General features: G+C 40.3%; 1 protein-coding gene across 8 annotated transcripts in view; it reads right to left on the bottom strand.

Moving 5' to 3' along the window:
• The window catches only part of LOC109920936 (reticulon-4-like), a 98,957-nt gene that overhangs the window by 76,788 nt on the left and 7,484 nt on the right, over positions 1-14,685 (bottom strand). For 4 of the 8 annotated variants that reach the window (XM_048601470.1, XM_048601472.1, XM_048601474.1 and 1 more), the window contains exon 2: positions 9,128-9,163. The exons of the other annotated variants lie outside the window; for them this stretch is intronic. In XM_048601470.1, coding sequence (XP_048457427.1) covers positions 9,128-9,163 — 36 coding nt within the window. The remainder of the gene's footprint in view (positions 1-9,127; positions 9,164-14,685) is intronic. 8 annotated transcript variants of the gene reach the window in all.

Here is a 14,685-nt window from a genome sequence, read left to right as displayed (position 1 = left end):
TGTGGACTTGTTGGGTCGAATGGCCTGTTTCCACATTGTAGGGATTCTATGAATGATCAAATAATCTGATTTGGGGCAGCATGATGGCTCAGTGGTTAGCACTGCTGCCTCAGAGTGCCTGGGACCCAGGTTCAGTTCCAGCCTTGGGCGACTGTGTGGAGCTTGCACATTCTCCCCTCGTCTGCATTGGTTTCGTCCAGGTACTCTGGTTTCCTCCCACAGTCCAAAGATGTGCATGTGAGGTGGATTGGCTATGCTAAACTGCCCATGGTGTCTAGGGTGCGAAGTGCAGGGATAGGATAAGGGATGGAATGCTCTTCAGAGGGTCGGCGTGGACTCGATAGGCCGAATGGCCTGCTTCCACGCTGTAAGGATTCTATGATTCTTTCCTGAACTGCTATGCCCATTAGAAGACAAAATGGTCCAGCTGAGGCTGAACTAGGATTTTTATATAGCTTCAGCACAAATTTCTTGCTTTTTATAGCCTCTATTCCCCTATTTATAAAGGCCAAGATCCTGTATCGACATTTTTCTCAAACTATCATGCCTTTAATACTGTGCAAACATCTGATCAATTTTCTCTACTCCTAAACACACTTATTGAACATATTCATCCATAAGATATTATCATCACTGGATAGGCTAGCATTTACAGCCCATACTTAATTGTCCTTGAAAAAGTGATTGTGAACTGCCTTCTAGAAACGCTGCAATAGATACACTCAGTTAAGAAGGGAATTTCAGACCCAGAATTTTGTCCCAGCAGCAGTGAAAGAATGACAATATAGTTCCAATACAATATGGCGCGTAGTTCACAGGGGAACTTGAAGGTGGTAATGTTCCCATGCATCTGCTGCTCTATTCCTTCTAGGGAGTACAGGTCACATGTTTGGAAGGTGATATCGAAGGAGCCAGAGGTGCTGCAGTCTACCTTTCAGTTTTTGTGTCATTAATACAATATAAGTTAACAATAGCAATGATCCTAATACCAACCCTTGGGAACTCCACTACATGTAACCTTCCGAACCATTAAACAACTGTTCACCACTATTATTGCTTGTCACACCTAACCTCATATCTAGACTGCCAGCACCCCTTTTATCCTAAGGGTTTCAGCTGTGCTATGAACCTTTAGCAAATACCGTAGAAAAACATCCACGTATACTACATGAACTACAAGACCTTCATCATATTCCCAATAATGGAAAGCACAAAGTTAATCATAAGTCCTTAATAAGACCATGCTGGCATTCCTCAATTAATCCACGTATGTCCAAGCAACTCTTCACCTTGTCTCAAATTATTTTGAAAGCTTTGATCGATGTCAAAGTCACAGACCTACAGTTACTGTACAAAGATTTAATATGTACAATTCTCCAGTCCTCTGGTACCAGCCCTGCATCCAAGGAGGATTGGGAGATTAGGGTCAGTGCCTCCACAGTTTCTAGGTTTACATCCTACCATGTCTTTAGCTGCATCCCTTCAGTTCCTGTTGTTTTAGTACAGCCAGCCTATCAAACAACCATCTTGTTTTCAATTTTGTTTTACATCTACTACATCAACTATCTAATCTTCCACAATTACTACACTGGCATCATCTTTGGGGCAATGTGGAGTCATAGGTCTCAGTAAACAGGTCAGATGGGCTCCCAAATAAATCCCCTTTTCAGTCCTTAAATGATCCAATCCTTTTTTCACCTTTTTTACTATTTACATGCCTATATAAGCGCATTTGTATTCCTTTTATATATTACCTGGTCTCTTTTTCACTTGCTGCCAGTCTGTTTTCATACTGTCTTTGCATTTTTCTGTTTAAAACTTTCCAACTGAACTTCCCCATTCAGCTTGTTCTCAGTTGCATTACTTTCTATTTTAACTTCTCTAAACACAGAGGAACACAGGAACTGATGAGATTTGAGGAGTTTCAATACTCACAATGTTAAATTTTTAAAAAAAAAAACTTTAGCCATTTGTTTAATAAAGGCCAAAGATACAGGTGCAGATTCAGACCATGTGGCCTATCGAATCTGCTTCACTATTCAATCACGGGGTTGATGTGTTTCTCAAGCCCATTCCTTCTGCCTTCTCCCCATAACTGTTGATCCCCTCACTAATCAAGAATTTTGCTCGGTCTTAAAAGACACTCAATGAAATGGCCTCCACAGCCTTCCACAGATTCACACCGAGTGAAGAAATTCCTCATCATCTCAGTTCTCAAGGACTATCCTTTCATTTGGAGACTGTGCCCTTGTGTCCTAGTCTCGACTCCTAAAAACATCTCCAAGTCCACTCTATCCAGGCTTTTCAGTATTCTGTAAGTTTCAAAGACTCCTCTGTCACCAGCCCCCACATCATTCTTTTAAACTCCAGAGTACAGACAAAGTCCTCAACAGCTTCTCATGTGACAAGCCCTTCATTCCCCAGATCATTCTTCTGAACCTCCTCTGGGCCCCCTCCAAGGCTAGCACATCTTTTCTTGTATTTGTGGCCATAAACCGCTCACAGTATTTCAAATGCGGTCTCAGCAGTACATCCCTGCTCAACTATTCTTGTCCTCTCAAGATGAACGCTAAAATTGCATTTGCCTTCCTAACTGCAACCTGAACATACATGTTAACCTTAAGAGAACAATGACCAGGACTTCTACAGCCCTTTGTGCTTCAGGTTTCTGAAGCTTTTCCCCATTTAGAAAATAGTCTATGCTTCTATTCTTCCTACATGCATAACCTCCTTTTCCCACATTGTATTCTACCTGCCACTTCTCTGCTCACTCTCCTAGTCTATCCTTCCAATAGCCTCCATTTCCTCATCCTTGCATCATCTACAAACTTAGCAAGGCGGCCCTCAAGGCCCTGCGTCCAAATTCTTAATGTATAACATAAATAGTTGTGGTCCCAACACGATAGACTGCAGAACTCCACTAGTCACCGACTGTCATCCTGAAAAAAAGACCTATTTATCCCCTCTCTGCCTTCTGCCAGTCAGACTCTATCCATGCCCAGTTCCTTGTTCCTAACACCATGGGCTCTTATCTTATTTAGCAACCTCCTAGGCAGATGGCCTTCTGGAAATCCAAATAGATCACGTCCACTAGCTCTCTGTCTAGCTTGCACGTTACTTCCAAGATTTCTAATAAATGTGTCAGGCATGACCTTCCCTTGATAAAGCTGTGCTAACTCGCCCTATTTTACCATGTACCTCTAAGTACTCTTCAATCTAATACTTAATAATGGACTATAAAGTCTTACCAACACCTGAGGCCAAGCTAACCAGCCCATAATTTCCCATCTTCTGCCTCCTTCCCTTCTTAAACAAGGATGTTACTTTAATCATTTTCCAGTCTGCTGGGACTCTCCCTAACTTCAGAGATTCTTGAAAGATCACCAATCTCAACTATCTCATTCAGGATCTAGGGTGTCATCCATCCCATCCAGGTCATTTATCCAGCTTGGAGGCCTATCAGCTTCCCTAAATCATTCTCCTTGGCAACGGTCACTACACTCACTTCTATCCCGACTCTCAAAGTTCTGGTATGCTACTGGTGCCTTACACCATGAAGACTGATGCAAAGTACCTATTCGGTCCCTTAACTATTTCTTCATTCCCCATTAGACTGCTGGAAAATGAGGCTGGAGAAGTAGTAATGTCCGCTCTTGCCTCTCTTCTACCTTTTAGATACTTAAAATTCTTACAAACTTCATTTATAATACCAGCTAGCTTACGCTTATGCTTCATCTTCTCCCCATTTATTGCTCTTTTGTAGTTCTCCTCTGTTGGTTCTAAAGGTTTCCCAGTAATCTTCACCATGTTGTTTTTTTGTTGGCTTTTATGCTGTCCTTGATTTCCCTCGTCAGCCATGGTTGCCTTATTCTCCCCTTAGTATGTTTCTTCTTTCTTGGCATGAATTTCTGTACCTCCCGAGTTACCAGAGAACCTCTTGCCATTGTGGCTCCACCATCTTCCCTGCTGAGCTTCCCTTCCAATCAGATCTCACTAAGAGTCCTCATATTTTTGTCTTATAGTTACATCCAACCCCTGCTTCCCCACTTCAAGCTGTAGGGTGAACTCTATCAATATGGTGGTCACTGTCCCCTAGGAGTTGCTTCACGTTAAATTAAGGCTGCCTCATTACACATCATCATTACACCAAATCCAAAATTGTCTGTTCCCCAGTGAGCTCCATCACAATCGGCTCCAAAACAAAACCCATCTCATAGACGTTCCACAAATTCCTTTTCTTAGGATCTAGTAGCAACTTGATTATCCCAGTCCACCTCCATACTGAAGTTGCCCCAGGATTACTACATAGTGCCCTTCTTACATGCTTTTTCTATTTCCTATTTATTTTCTGCCTCAGATCCTGACTTCTGTTAGGGCCATGTACATAATTCAGGGCATTTTTCTTTGCAGTTTCTCAATTCTACCCACACAGATTCAAAACTTTCCAATCCTACATCACTTCTTGCGATCTATTAAATTTTATTTCTTACTGAGAAGGTAATCTCAAGCCCTTTCAATAGGGCACATATGTTTCGATATTTACAGTTAGTTCCGATATAACTTGTATTTCTTCAACACAAATTGGTTTTAATGTGATTGAAGAATTATTGCTATTTGTAGAACGCAAACTCTCCTTACCTGTATTGGCTATAACTTGATGTCATCCCCATCATATCAATTACTGCGCAATTTTCTTATAATGCGAGATTGCACAAGAACAGAACAATTACATTATATCAGAACCTACTGCAACTCCCAGCCCTGATCCCCTTGCGGCCACATCTGTGATGCCCACAACATCACACCCACCAATTTCAATGTGTGCTGCGAGCTCATTTACCTTGTTTTGTTTACTGCGTGCATTTAAGTACAACACCCTCTGTCCTGCATTGGCCACATCCCCTTTTTACCAGTCCCTTTATCTGCTGTGCCTGAAGTAGATTCCTGACCATTTCCATACAGTATCTTATTACTTCTTCTGGAAATTTTAACAACTGCTGACCTCTCATCCCTTTAAACTAGTTTAAAGTCCTTGTTACTACCAGGATCCAGGTCTCAAGATCAATCCAGGTGAACGCCATCTTGACAGTACAAATCCCTTTTATACCAACACTGATGCCAGCGTCCCACAAATAGAACCCCTCTTTCCCACACCATTCCTTTAGCCATCTGTTTAATTCTCTAGTTTTATCTCCTTGGCCACTACTTTTAACAAACCTTGCAAACTGGCAATGTGTCTAGTTTTCACTATCTTCCTTTCAAAATAAAAAAAACCGCAAAAAGAATATAAAAGTCACAAATAAATGTGCATTTATTTAGGAGCAGGTATCTCAAAGCACTTTACAGCCAGCGTTGCAAGGTAGGAAACGTGACAGATAATTTATGCCTAACTCCCACTAAGTGTAATAATGACCAGATTATTCGAGATAGTAATCAAGATAAATATTAGTAAGGATACTTCATAAATGCTGCGTTCATTGTCAAATGAGTACAATGGAATCTTTTACATCCAAACAAACTGGCAAATGGAATTAGAGTGTACTGTCTCATTTGAATTACTAAATTCAATACATTCTCACTCTTGCAATCAGCTTGGATTGTTTTCCTCAATCCCTGGAGTGGGACTTGAAACCAGAACTTCACTACTCAGCACTGTAAATTGAGCCAGGGTTCACCCTCAAAATTTGTTACACGGCATCAGGAATGACTTTTGCTAAAGAGAATGTCAAAGACAGATCTAATAGACATGTTCAAAATAGAGTGCATTAAATCAAAGCACTTCCATTAGCTAAAGCATTGGTAGCTGAAGGACAACATAATTTTTGGTTAGTTTCAAAAGAGCAGAAACCACGCTGCATATTATGATGGGTAGTTGACAAATTATTCTAAAACAGCATGGAGAAGGATTAAATGTGGTAACAAGATTCAGTACTTGACACAGTAGACACAAGTGCAGTTATTTGAATGGCCACCTTCTACACTGTAGGGCAACAAGAAATATGATTGTTTCACTAGTTTCCAAGGCACAGCTCCAAAAGCCCAGGAGAATCTGGAGTAATAAAACCTAGTTTCATCTAGCCAGAAGTCAAGTTTGTATAGTTTAACCCTGAAGAGCAAGTCAGTTTTAAAAAAGAAAACTAGAAATTAAAGAAATATTTTTTGAACATGTAGGAGTGAAATAAACCTTCAATAACAAGCAGGATTCATTTAAAAGTAGACATTAACTCCAGTATGCTCAATTTCTAAATAACAAAGATGGCCCACACCCAGTTTCATCTGCATAAGTTCTGTACTCCAGTTTAAAAACATTGTTGGCTTTAAAGGCATGGTCAACTAGCTAAACATCAAATTACACATTTCACATTGCCAATCAGATATCCAAAATCCTTCAAACTGTTGAATTAATTCCCTGATTCCACAATTGCCCTTCCAAGATGTATAATCTCAAACATACCAATATTAAATTACCTACCAGATGAATACTCAAACCATTAGTCTTCATGAAATTCTTTAAAATTCTCACTATGTACAAAGTCCCCAGTTTATTGTTAAATGTCATGATTTTTTTCCCACTATCTGACCACATGCGTTTTAGCCAGACTGTTGTACCCATCAGCCAATATCCTCATACATTACACCTCTTCTCTGAAAAAAATCTCTCTTCATTCACAACATTCTCCATCTATCCCATTTGTCAATATTGCAAGAAAAATCCATGACTAGTCTTTAACAAAAAGACGCTAACTATCACTTGCCTAATCCGCGGTTTTTACAAAGCTAATTTAACTAATTACATCAGAAGTCACAGGACACCAGGTTCATTTGAAATCAAACTTTCGAGCGTAGTCCCTTTGTCACTTCACCTGACAAAGGGGTTATGCTCTGAAAGTTTGAGACTTCAAATACACCTGTTGGTCTGTAACCTAGAGTCGTGTGACCTCTGACTTTGTCCACTCCAGTCCAACAGCGGCACTTCCACATCTTAATTAATTACAATATTCATTAGATTAACTGGTATTTTTTCAAGACATATTCCCTTTTTCTTGAAATCAGGATTATGTATTTGCTTATTCAGGGAGGATTTTAAAATTGCAACCAGATCTTCCAACTTCCCACTTCCCACATTTTAAGAACGTGTAGCAACAGTCCTATTTTTCAAAATAAATTCCTTTACTTCAGATACCTCAAGCATCTATTCCGCAATTTCCTCTTGACACCATTTTCACTGTTGTCTAACAAAACTACAATACTGAATTATGTCAGCCTGGCTGAAATCCAACGTTCTACAATTATTTTACTTTTAAATATGCTTATATAAGCACTTACTGATTCCATTTAACATTAGCTATTAGTATTATTTTATATTCTTTTTAACTATTCCCATTTCACTTTTTGTATTCCTAATTACCTTCACAGGTACAGCTGTCTATAGTATGGCTCCCTTTTAAAACTTCCCAATGTAGAAACAGACTGCAAATGCAAGACCAGAAATACGTTGGATGCAGAAGATGTCACATTGGAGGTAACTGTTGCGGTATTCAATGAACTACCTGCAGTCTTGATGGTGAGCAGTGCGTTAGAAGTTCCTGTTTTGCAACCCCAGTTGAGCAGCAAAGGAGTTCTGCATTTCAGCCAACAATATCCAAAAGAGATGACCGGGTCATTTATTTTGTTGTCTGTGGAACATAGCATATTGAAGCTGGCTGTGCGCAGCCTACACTATATTAGCAAATTAACTTCAGTATTGCACTCACTGTACAGTTCTTTGGGGCATCCTGGTTCATGAAAGACATAAAATAAAAGAATATTTTCCTTCCTGTCTCAAACCAAGTTCCATTTGTCCATCATACCAGTCCCTGCTGACCTTTCTGACTTTCTAGAGAGCAAAAGGTTGATCCTTGCTTCTATTCTCCCATATTCGAATCAACTAATACATGATCAGTCACTTAGATATGGAAACAGGGCATCCATCACTCGTGAAACAGCATCCCTAAACAAAACCTTCGCGCGAGGATGATTACTTGGTAAACTGATATAAATTCATAGAAAACAAAGAAGGAAATCAGAGAATAAAATATTCACTGCATTTGATGCAAACAAAAGAAATCTAATAACAACTCTGTTAGAAATAATTTTTGGACAAAACAATTGCGAGCAATACCACAAATAAACGAAGATCTGCAGGTGCTGGAGATCTGAGATAAAAAACAGAAATTGCCAGAGAAACGCAGCAGGACTGGTAGCATTCGTGGGGAGAAAACAGAGTTAATGTTTTTTTTCTTGAGTCTAGTGAGTCTTCTTCAGAATGGGTCTGAAGAGAACTCACCAGATTCAAAACATGAACTGTTTTCTCCCCAGAGAAGGAGCCATACCTGCTGAGTTCCTCCAGCAATTTCTGTTATTGAGAGCAATATCTTGGCATTCTTGTTGAAATAAAAAGTCAAGTACTTTGAGTTTCAGAATCAATTATACAATGCTTGAACTCATGGTGTGGAATGATAATTTTGTAACTGCCTTATGTCCAAAAGTCAACATTGTTATGTTATAAAGTATCATTTGTAGAAGACTGTTTAGTATCTGAAGGTTTCTTCAGTTCCCCAATACCAGAAGGAAACATTACAAACAATAATCAGCTTTTATTTCTACCAGTGAAACCAACATGGAAAGTTAAATTCTATCACACAAACCTCAAAATATTCTACATTTCATTAACGTTTGTGTTGTGTGTTTTCTTTTAAAAGCTTTTTTAAAACGTAGCACACATTCAGGAAATTAGGTTTAAATAAACAACCAAATTTATATCATTAATTTCATTTAATCAATGTACAATCCATTCAATCAATCTGTTCAGACATGCTATTACAACTCTAGGACAGATGCGACTTGAACCCAGTCCTCCTGGGACATTACCACTACACAAGAGATTCCTCTGCAATATGGTTTAAAACTGTTCCTGCACTACATAAATATAAATCAATCGCTCGACCCCAAACACTGATCAATAACATTGGTGATTAAGGTAAAAGATAATTTCAAAAGGATTAAATGTTTAAAAATACTTTTAAAATCAAAAGTAACCAATTAATGATTTAAGGCCAAAATAACAGATACCACACTGTGTTGTTACCTTTCGGATCTAGCTTCTGCTCTAGGAAAGTGTAACCTGCAAGCAGAGCAGGGAGGAAAAAGTGGTAGTCAGTTCCAAACCACATCAAAAGCCAAACATTGAGAAAAACAATGAATTATCAAACTAAATAGGGAAAATATCTATTTTCACATCCAATTCAGTTACATAATTATGCCATTCACCCCAAAAGGTTTTCATGCTCTACATGAACTTCTCCCTTTGCCTAACATGAATACAGGAGATAAACTTCCAGGTGACTTGAGGTTATGAAAGGATTTAATGTAGATGCAGAGATGATATTTCTGCAACTGGGGGAAAATCAAAGATGGTCACTAACATCCTGCTGGGTGGTTGCTCAGATAGGATTAGAACATAACGCTCTCGTCCACTTCACCCACTCCTTGAAATCTCTGCATCTACATTAAATCTTTTCATAAACTTCCAAGTGTTTTGAGGTTATCCCTTAGTCTTTGCTTTTTTGAAAAAAAAAGCAAAAGATCCATTCAGAATAACTTCCCAACTCTGGTATCATTATAGTAAATATCTTTAATCTCCAGTTCTTCTATATCTATTTCATAACAGGACACCAGAACTGTTCCTAGGATTCCAAATGTGGGCTAACCAATATTTTTTAAATGCTTTACATTATTAACTTGTCTCTCATCAGGCCCTTCTTCCAGAGAAACAGCAAATCTTAACAAGGGTTCGATCTATATATTCAGAGCAGACCAATGTTCTAAAAAAAGGTCAAACCATGACAAACAGGTGAGTTGAGCCATTGATTGATGAGTACTTTTTTTTCTCTTTTCCCTCTAAACTAGGACATTTGTTTGAGTTAAGAGCTGCGAAATTAAGAATATTTGAACCCTAATTGGTTAAATAAAACATAATTACAAAGGGCAGATGACAAAGCATGTGGAAGCCAACATGACCCACAGCGACAACATCTGCAATTGTGTTTGCAGCTCAAGCAATTTCAACTCAATTCAGTCAAAGCTGAGGGTACTGCAATTGATACTTTAGGGATGGCAAATGTTACGTGCACACAGTTTCATGAGACAGTCACAACACTTGGCTAGTTCTTCAGATTGACCCACGGTCAAGTTGATATCAGACGGCCCACGAGGCAAGTATGGGGATCAAGGAATTTGAAGTGAAGGAGCCTTGCTCTTGCTATTGGTTAAGAGGTGTGAGGCTCTTGCAGTTTGACAGGCTAACTGTCAGGGCTGCAGAGTGGGTGAGCAAACTGATCAGGACGCTAGTGCAGACAGCCATTCAAGTAGAGGGAGTAAAAAAGGAATTCAGCTGTAGAAGGCGGCAGTATGGTTAATGGGATTTGCACTGTTTTCTGCAGCCGAGTATAAGTTGCCTGCCCAATACTCATCTGCTTGGGGTTGAAGAGGAACATGCAGTGGGAAGAAAAGTACCAAGTGGTTGCGATACATTTGGGGACCAACAACATAAATAGAATAAGAAAAAGGAGGTTCCGAACAGGGATGAGTAGTATTTAGGGACTAAAACAAAACCAAAAGCACAATTTATATATCTACTCTTGTAAAGAGGGCTTCAGAGACAGGGTTAGCAGGGGAATCGTGACATGAGATTTGGCAAGTTAACAAGAAAGGTCAAGGCAATATAGCAAGATGTAATCAGTGTAATGACAACAGAAGCACAGCATACAATACAATAACATACCAGCAGGTAGAGCAGTGTGTGGAAGAATAGTAGAAATACAGTTAGAAGCTCTACCTGAACACACAGCATTCACACAACAGATAAACTGACAACACCAAGAGATGTAATTATAGTGATTACAGAGACCAGAGCTGGGACCTGACTATTTAACAGCATTTGATATTTCAGAAAGGTAGGAGTTAAGGGAAAGATGGTGGTTAGCTCTTAATAAAAAGGTTAGTTTAGTACAGCAGAGTCATGGAATCCCTCGTGCAGAGGCAGGCCATTCAGCCCACTGAGTCCATACCAACCTGCAACAGCATCCCACCCAGACCAATGCCCCCTTTCCTATAACCCTGCATTTCCCATGACTAATCCACATAGCTGACACATTCCTGGACATTACGGGCAATTTAGCACAGCCAATCCACCTAAACTGCACATCATTCGACCGTGAGAGAAAGCCCACGCAGACACGGGGAGAATGCGGAAACTCTACACAGACAGTTGCCCGAGGCTGGAATCAAACACTGGTCCCTGGCACTGTGAGACAGCAGTGCTAACCACTGAGCCACCGTGCCATGAGAAATAACTTTGGCTTAGAAGAGCAAGATGTACAAATCAGTTTAGTTGGAAATAAGATACAAAGGAAACTGAATTGGGGATTAGCATATGGGTCTACTGGCAGCGGCTACACTAAGACAAAGTGCACATGATCAAATAATAGGGATGCAATTATAGCAGGCAATTTTAATCTTCATATAGATTGGACAAATCGAATCAATAAAGGTATCCTAGAAGATGATTTCAGAACTAATCTGGGACAATTTCTTAGAGCAATACATTCTACCGCCAAGGAGAAAGCTGACTATTTTAGAACCAGTAGGGTGTAATGCGACAGGATTAATGACCTTAATAAAAGAAGCCTCTCTATAATAGTCATCGTAATTCATTTTGTGGATGAAAAACATACATCTAAAGCTATATGTTGAGGTTAAACAAAGACAAAGACAATTACAAAGGTATGAAGACGGTGTTGACTGAAGTGTACAGGGACAACCAGGGTTAAGATGGAGGAAAATAAAGAAAAACTTCCAGACATTTAAAGAAGTATGTCATAATTTTCAAATATATGTTCCATTAGGAAGGAAAAACTGAAGAATGTACCACCCATTGCTAACTAAATTAAGAGTAGTATCAAATTGAAAGAAAGCACATACAATAGTTACAGATTAGTGGCAGATCAAATAAGCTTTAGAACTAGCAAATAGGAATAAGGAAATGAAAGAAGTGCTTTTTTTTTAAAAATTCACTCGTGGGACATGGCGTTACTGGCTGGGCCAGCATCTACTGCACTTCCTTAGTTGCCCTCAAAAATTTGATGTTGAGTTTATTTCTTTAACCAACAGGACAGATAAGGAAATACAAGGGTGGTCAACCAATGGAATTCGCTACCACAAAAGACTGTAGAGGCCACGACAGACCAGGAAAGAGATTGATAGATTTAAGATATTAAAGGACAAAAGGTGTGGAGAGAGCAGGAATATGGAGTTGAGATAGAGGATCAGCCACGATCATATTGAATGGCAGACCGAGATCAAAAGGTCCACATGGCATACTCTTGCTCCTAGTTACAGTGAAGGATTCTATTAAAAATTTATTTACCAATTAAAAGTCGGCCAACAGCAATTAAAAAGGGGAAATAAACTGTCCTGAATGTGTTTTGAAATCACCTTCCAGGCTAAAATGCTTTCACTACAGAACAAAACATAGCTCCTTCACTTCCAGAGGTCCTATGGTTTGTCACAAGACATTCATCCCCTACCCAAGCTACTCCGCTTCTGGAGAGTCAGTCATTGGTAGGCCTTTGTCATCAATAAATGATCACGAACTGAACACATCTCCTGGCTCTAGCGCATCTACAAACTTTCACTATTGCTTCATCGAGCAGCTGTACGAACTGCATTACAGTGAGTGTCAGGCAATGTTTCCTATAAGCTGCACATGTTTACAGCTGCTCAGAAATTCCGTGCAAGGTGATTGGTATGCTAATACTATTTGCAGCATTGATGTCCAGTCCTGGAAGTCGTTGCCACACACACACTTCACAGGTGTGCACAGAAGAAAAAATAATTAGCGGAAAACTGGTGTTAGGTTACATGCTTTGAAGTGTAGAAATCCTTCAATACAACTTGCTCTATTTTAGAGAAACTATTATCTTCCCATTTTATTCCACAATCAAAAATACAGAAATATAAAAAGATGGCTTTTTTCCCCTAGTGTTTAATGAGCAAAGCAATTCTACTGGAAGCAGTTCAGAGAAGGTCCACTTAGCTGATTCCTGAGTTGAGGGCTTGGCAGATGAATTTGGGTTTAACACATCAGACCTGTTCTCAATGGAGTTTAGAAGAAGGAGGTGATCTTATCGAAATGTAAATTTGAGGGAACTTGACTGGGTGGATGAGGAGAGGATATTTCCCTTTGTTGGAAAATCTAAAACTAACAGGTACATTTGAAAAATAGGAGGTCTCTCATTTAAGAGGGAGGTGAAGAGGAATCTTTTCACAGGGCTGATAGACATTGGAATTTTCTTCCAAAGAAATGAGTAATTGAATATACGCAAGGCTAAGATGCAGACTGTTTTCACAAGGAAGTCAAGGTTTTGTAAGCAGGCATGGAAGTAGAGTTAAGATTACAATCAGATCAGCCACGATTTCTGAATGACAGTTTAGGAGCAGGTTCAAGAGGCCAAATGGCCCACTCATGCTTCTATTTCTTTACAATATAATGAAAGCCTTGTTCTTTCTTTTGCAAATAGTTTCATTGACCTGCTTTTGTACTTTTAATGGTTTGTTTCAGAAACAGTGGAAGTTATAATGGGAAACAAAGATGACCGACCAATTCAATAAATACTTTTGTATCAGAGATAGTAGGAACTGCAGATGCTGGAGAATCTGAGATAACAAGGTGTAGAGCTGGATGAACACAGCAGGCCAAGCAGCATCATAGGAGCAGGAAGGCTGACGTTTCAGGCCTAGACCCTTCATCAGAAATAGGGGAAGGGGGTTCTGAAATAAATAGGGAGAGAAGGGGAGGCGGACAGAAGATAGATAGAGGAGAAGATAGGTGAAGAGGAAACAGACAGGTCAAAGAGGTGGGGATGGAGCCAGTAAAGGTGAGTGTAGGTGGGGAGGTAGGGAGGAGATAGGTCAGTCCAGGGAGGACGGACAGGTCAAAGGGGCGGGATGAGGTTAGTAGGTAGGAGATGGGGGTGCAGCTTGAGGTGGGAGGAGGGGATAGGTGGGAGGAAGAACAGGTCAGGGAGGCAGGGACAAGCTGGGCTGGTTTTGGGATGTGGTAGGGGGAGGGGAGATTTTGAAGCTTGTGAAGTCCACATTGATACCATTGGGCTGCAGGGTTCCCAAGCAGAATATGAGTTGCTGTTTCTGCAACCTTCAGGTGGCATCGTTGTGGCACTGCAGGAGGCCCAGGATGGACATGTCGTCCAAGGAATGGGAGGGGGAGTTGAAATGGTTCACGACTGGGAGATGCAGTTGTTTATTGCGAACCAAGTGTAGGTGTTCTGCAAAGCAGTCCCCGAGCCTCCGCTTGGTTCCCCCGATGTAGAGGAGGTCACAATGGGTACAGCGGATACAGTATACCACATTAGCAGATGTGCAGGTGAACATCTGCTTGATGTGCAAAGTCTTCTTGGGGCCTGGGATGGGGGTGAGGGGGGAGGTGTGGGGCTGGACGGGAGTGTGGAGCGGACAAGGGAGTCTCGGAGAGAGTTGTCCCTCCGGAAAGCAGATAAGGGTGGGGAAGGAAAAACGTCTTTGGTGGTGGGGTCGGACTGCAGATGGCAGAAGTGTCGGAGGATGATG

The sequence above is a fragment of the Rhincodon typus genome, chromosome 9 (genome assembly GCF_021869965.1).
Source record: "Rhincodon typus isolate 14 chromosome 9, sRhiTyp1.1, whole genome shotgun sequence".
NCBI classification, from domain to species: Eukaryota; Metazoa; Chordata; class Chondrichthyes; order Orectolobiformes; family Rhincodontidae; genus Rhincodon; species Rhincodon typus.
This window is presented reverse-complemented; position numbering and strand designations above follow the sequence as displayed.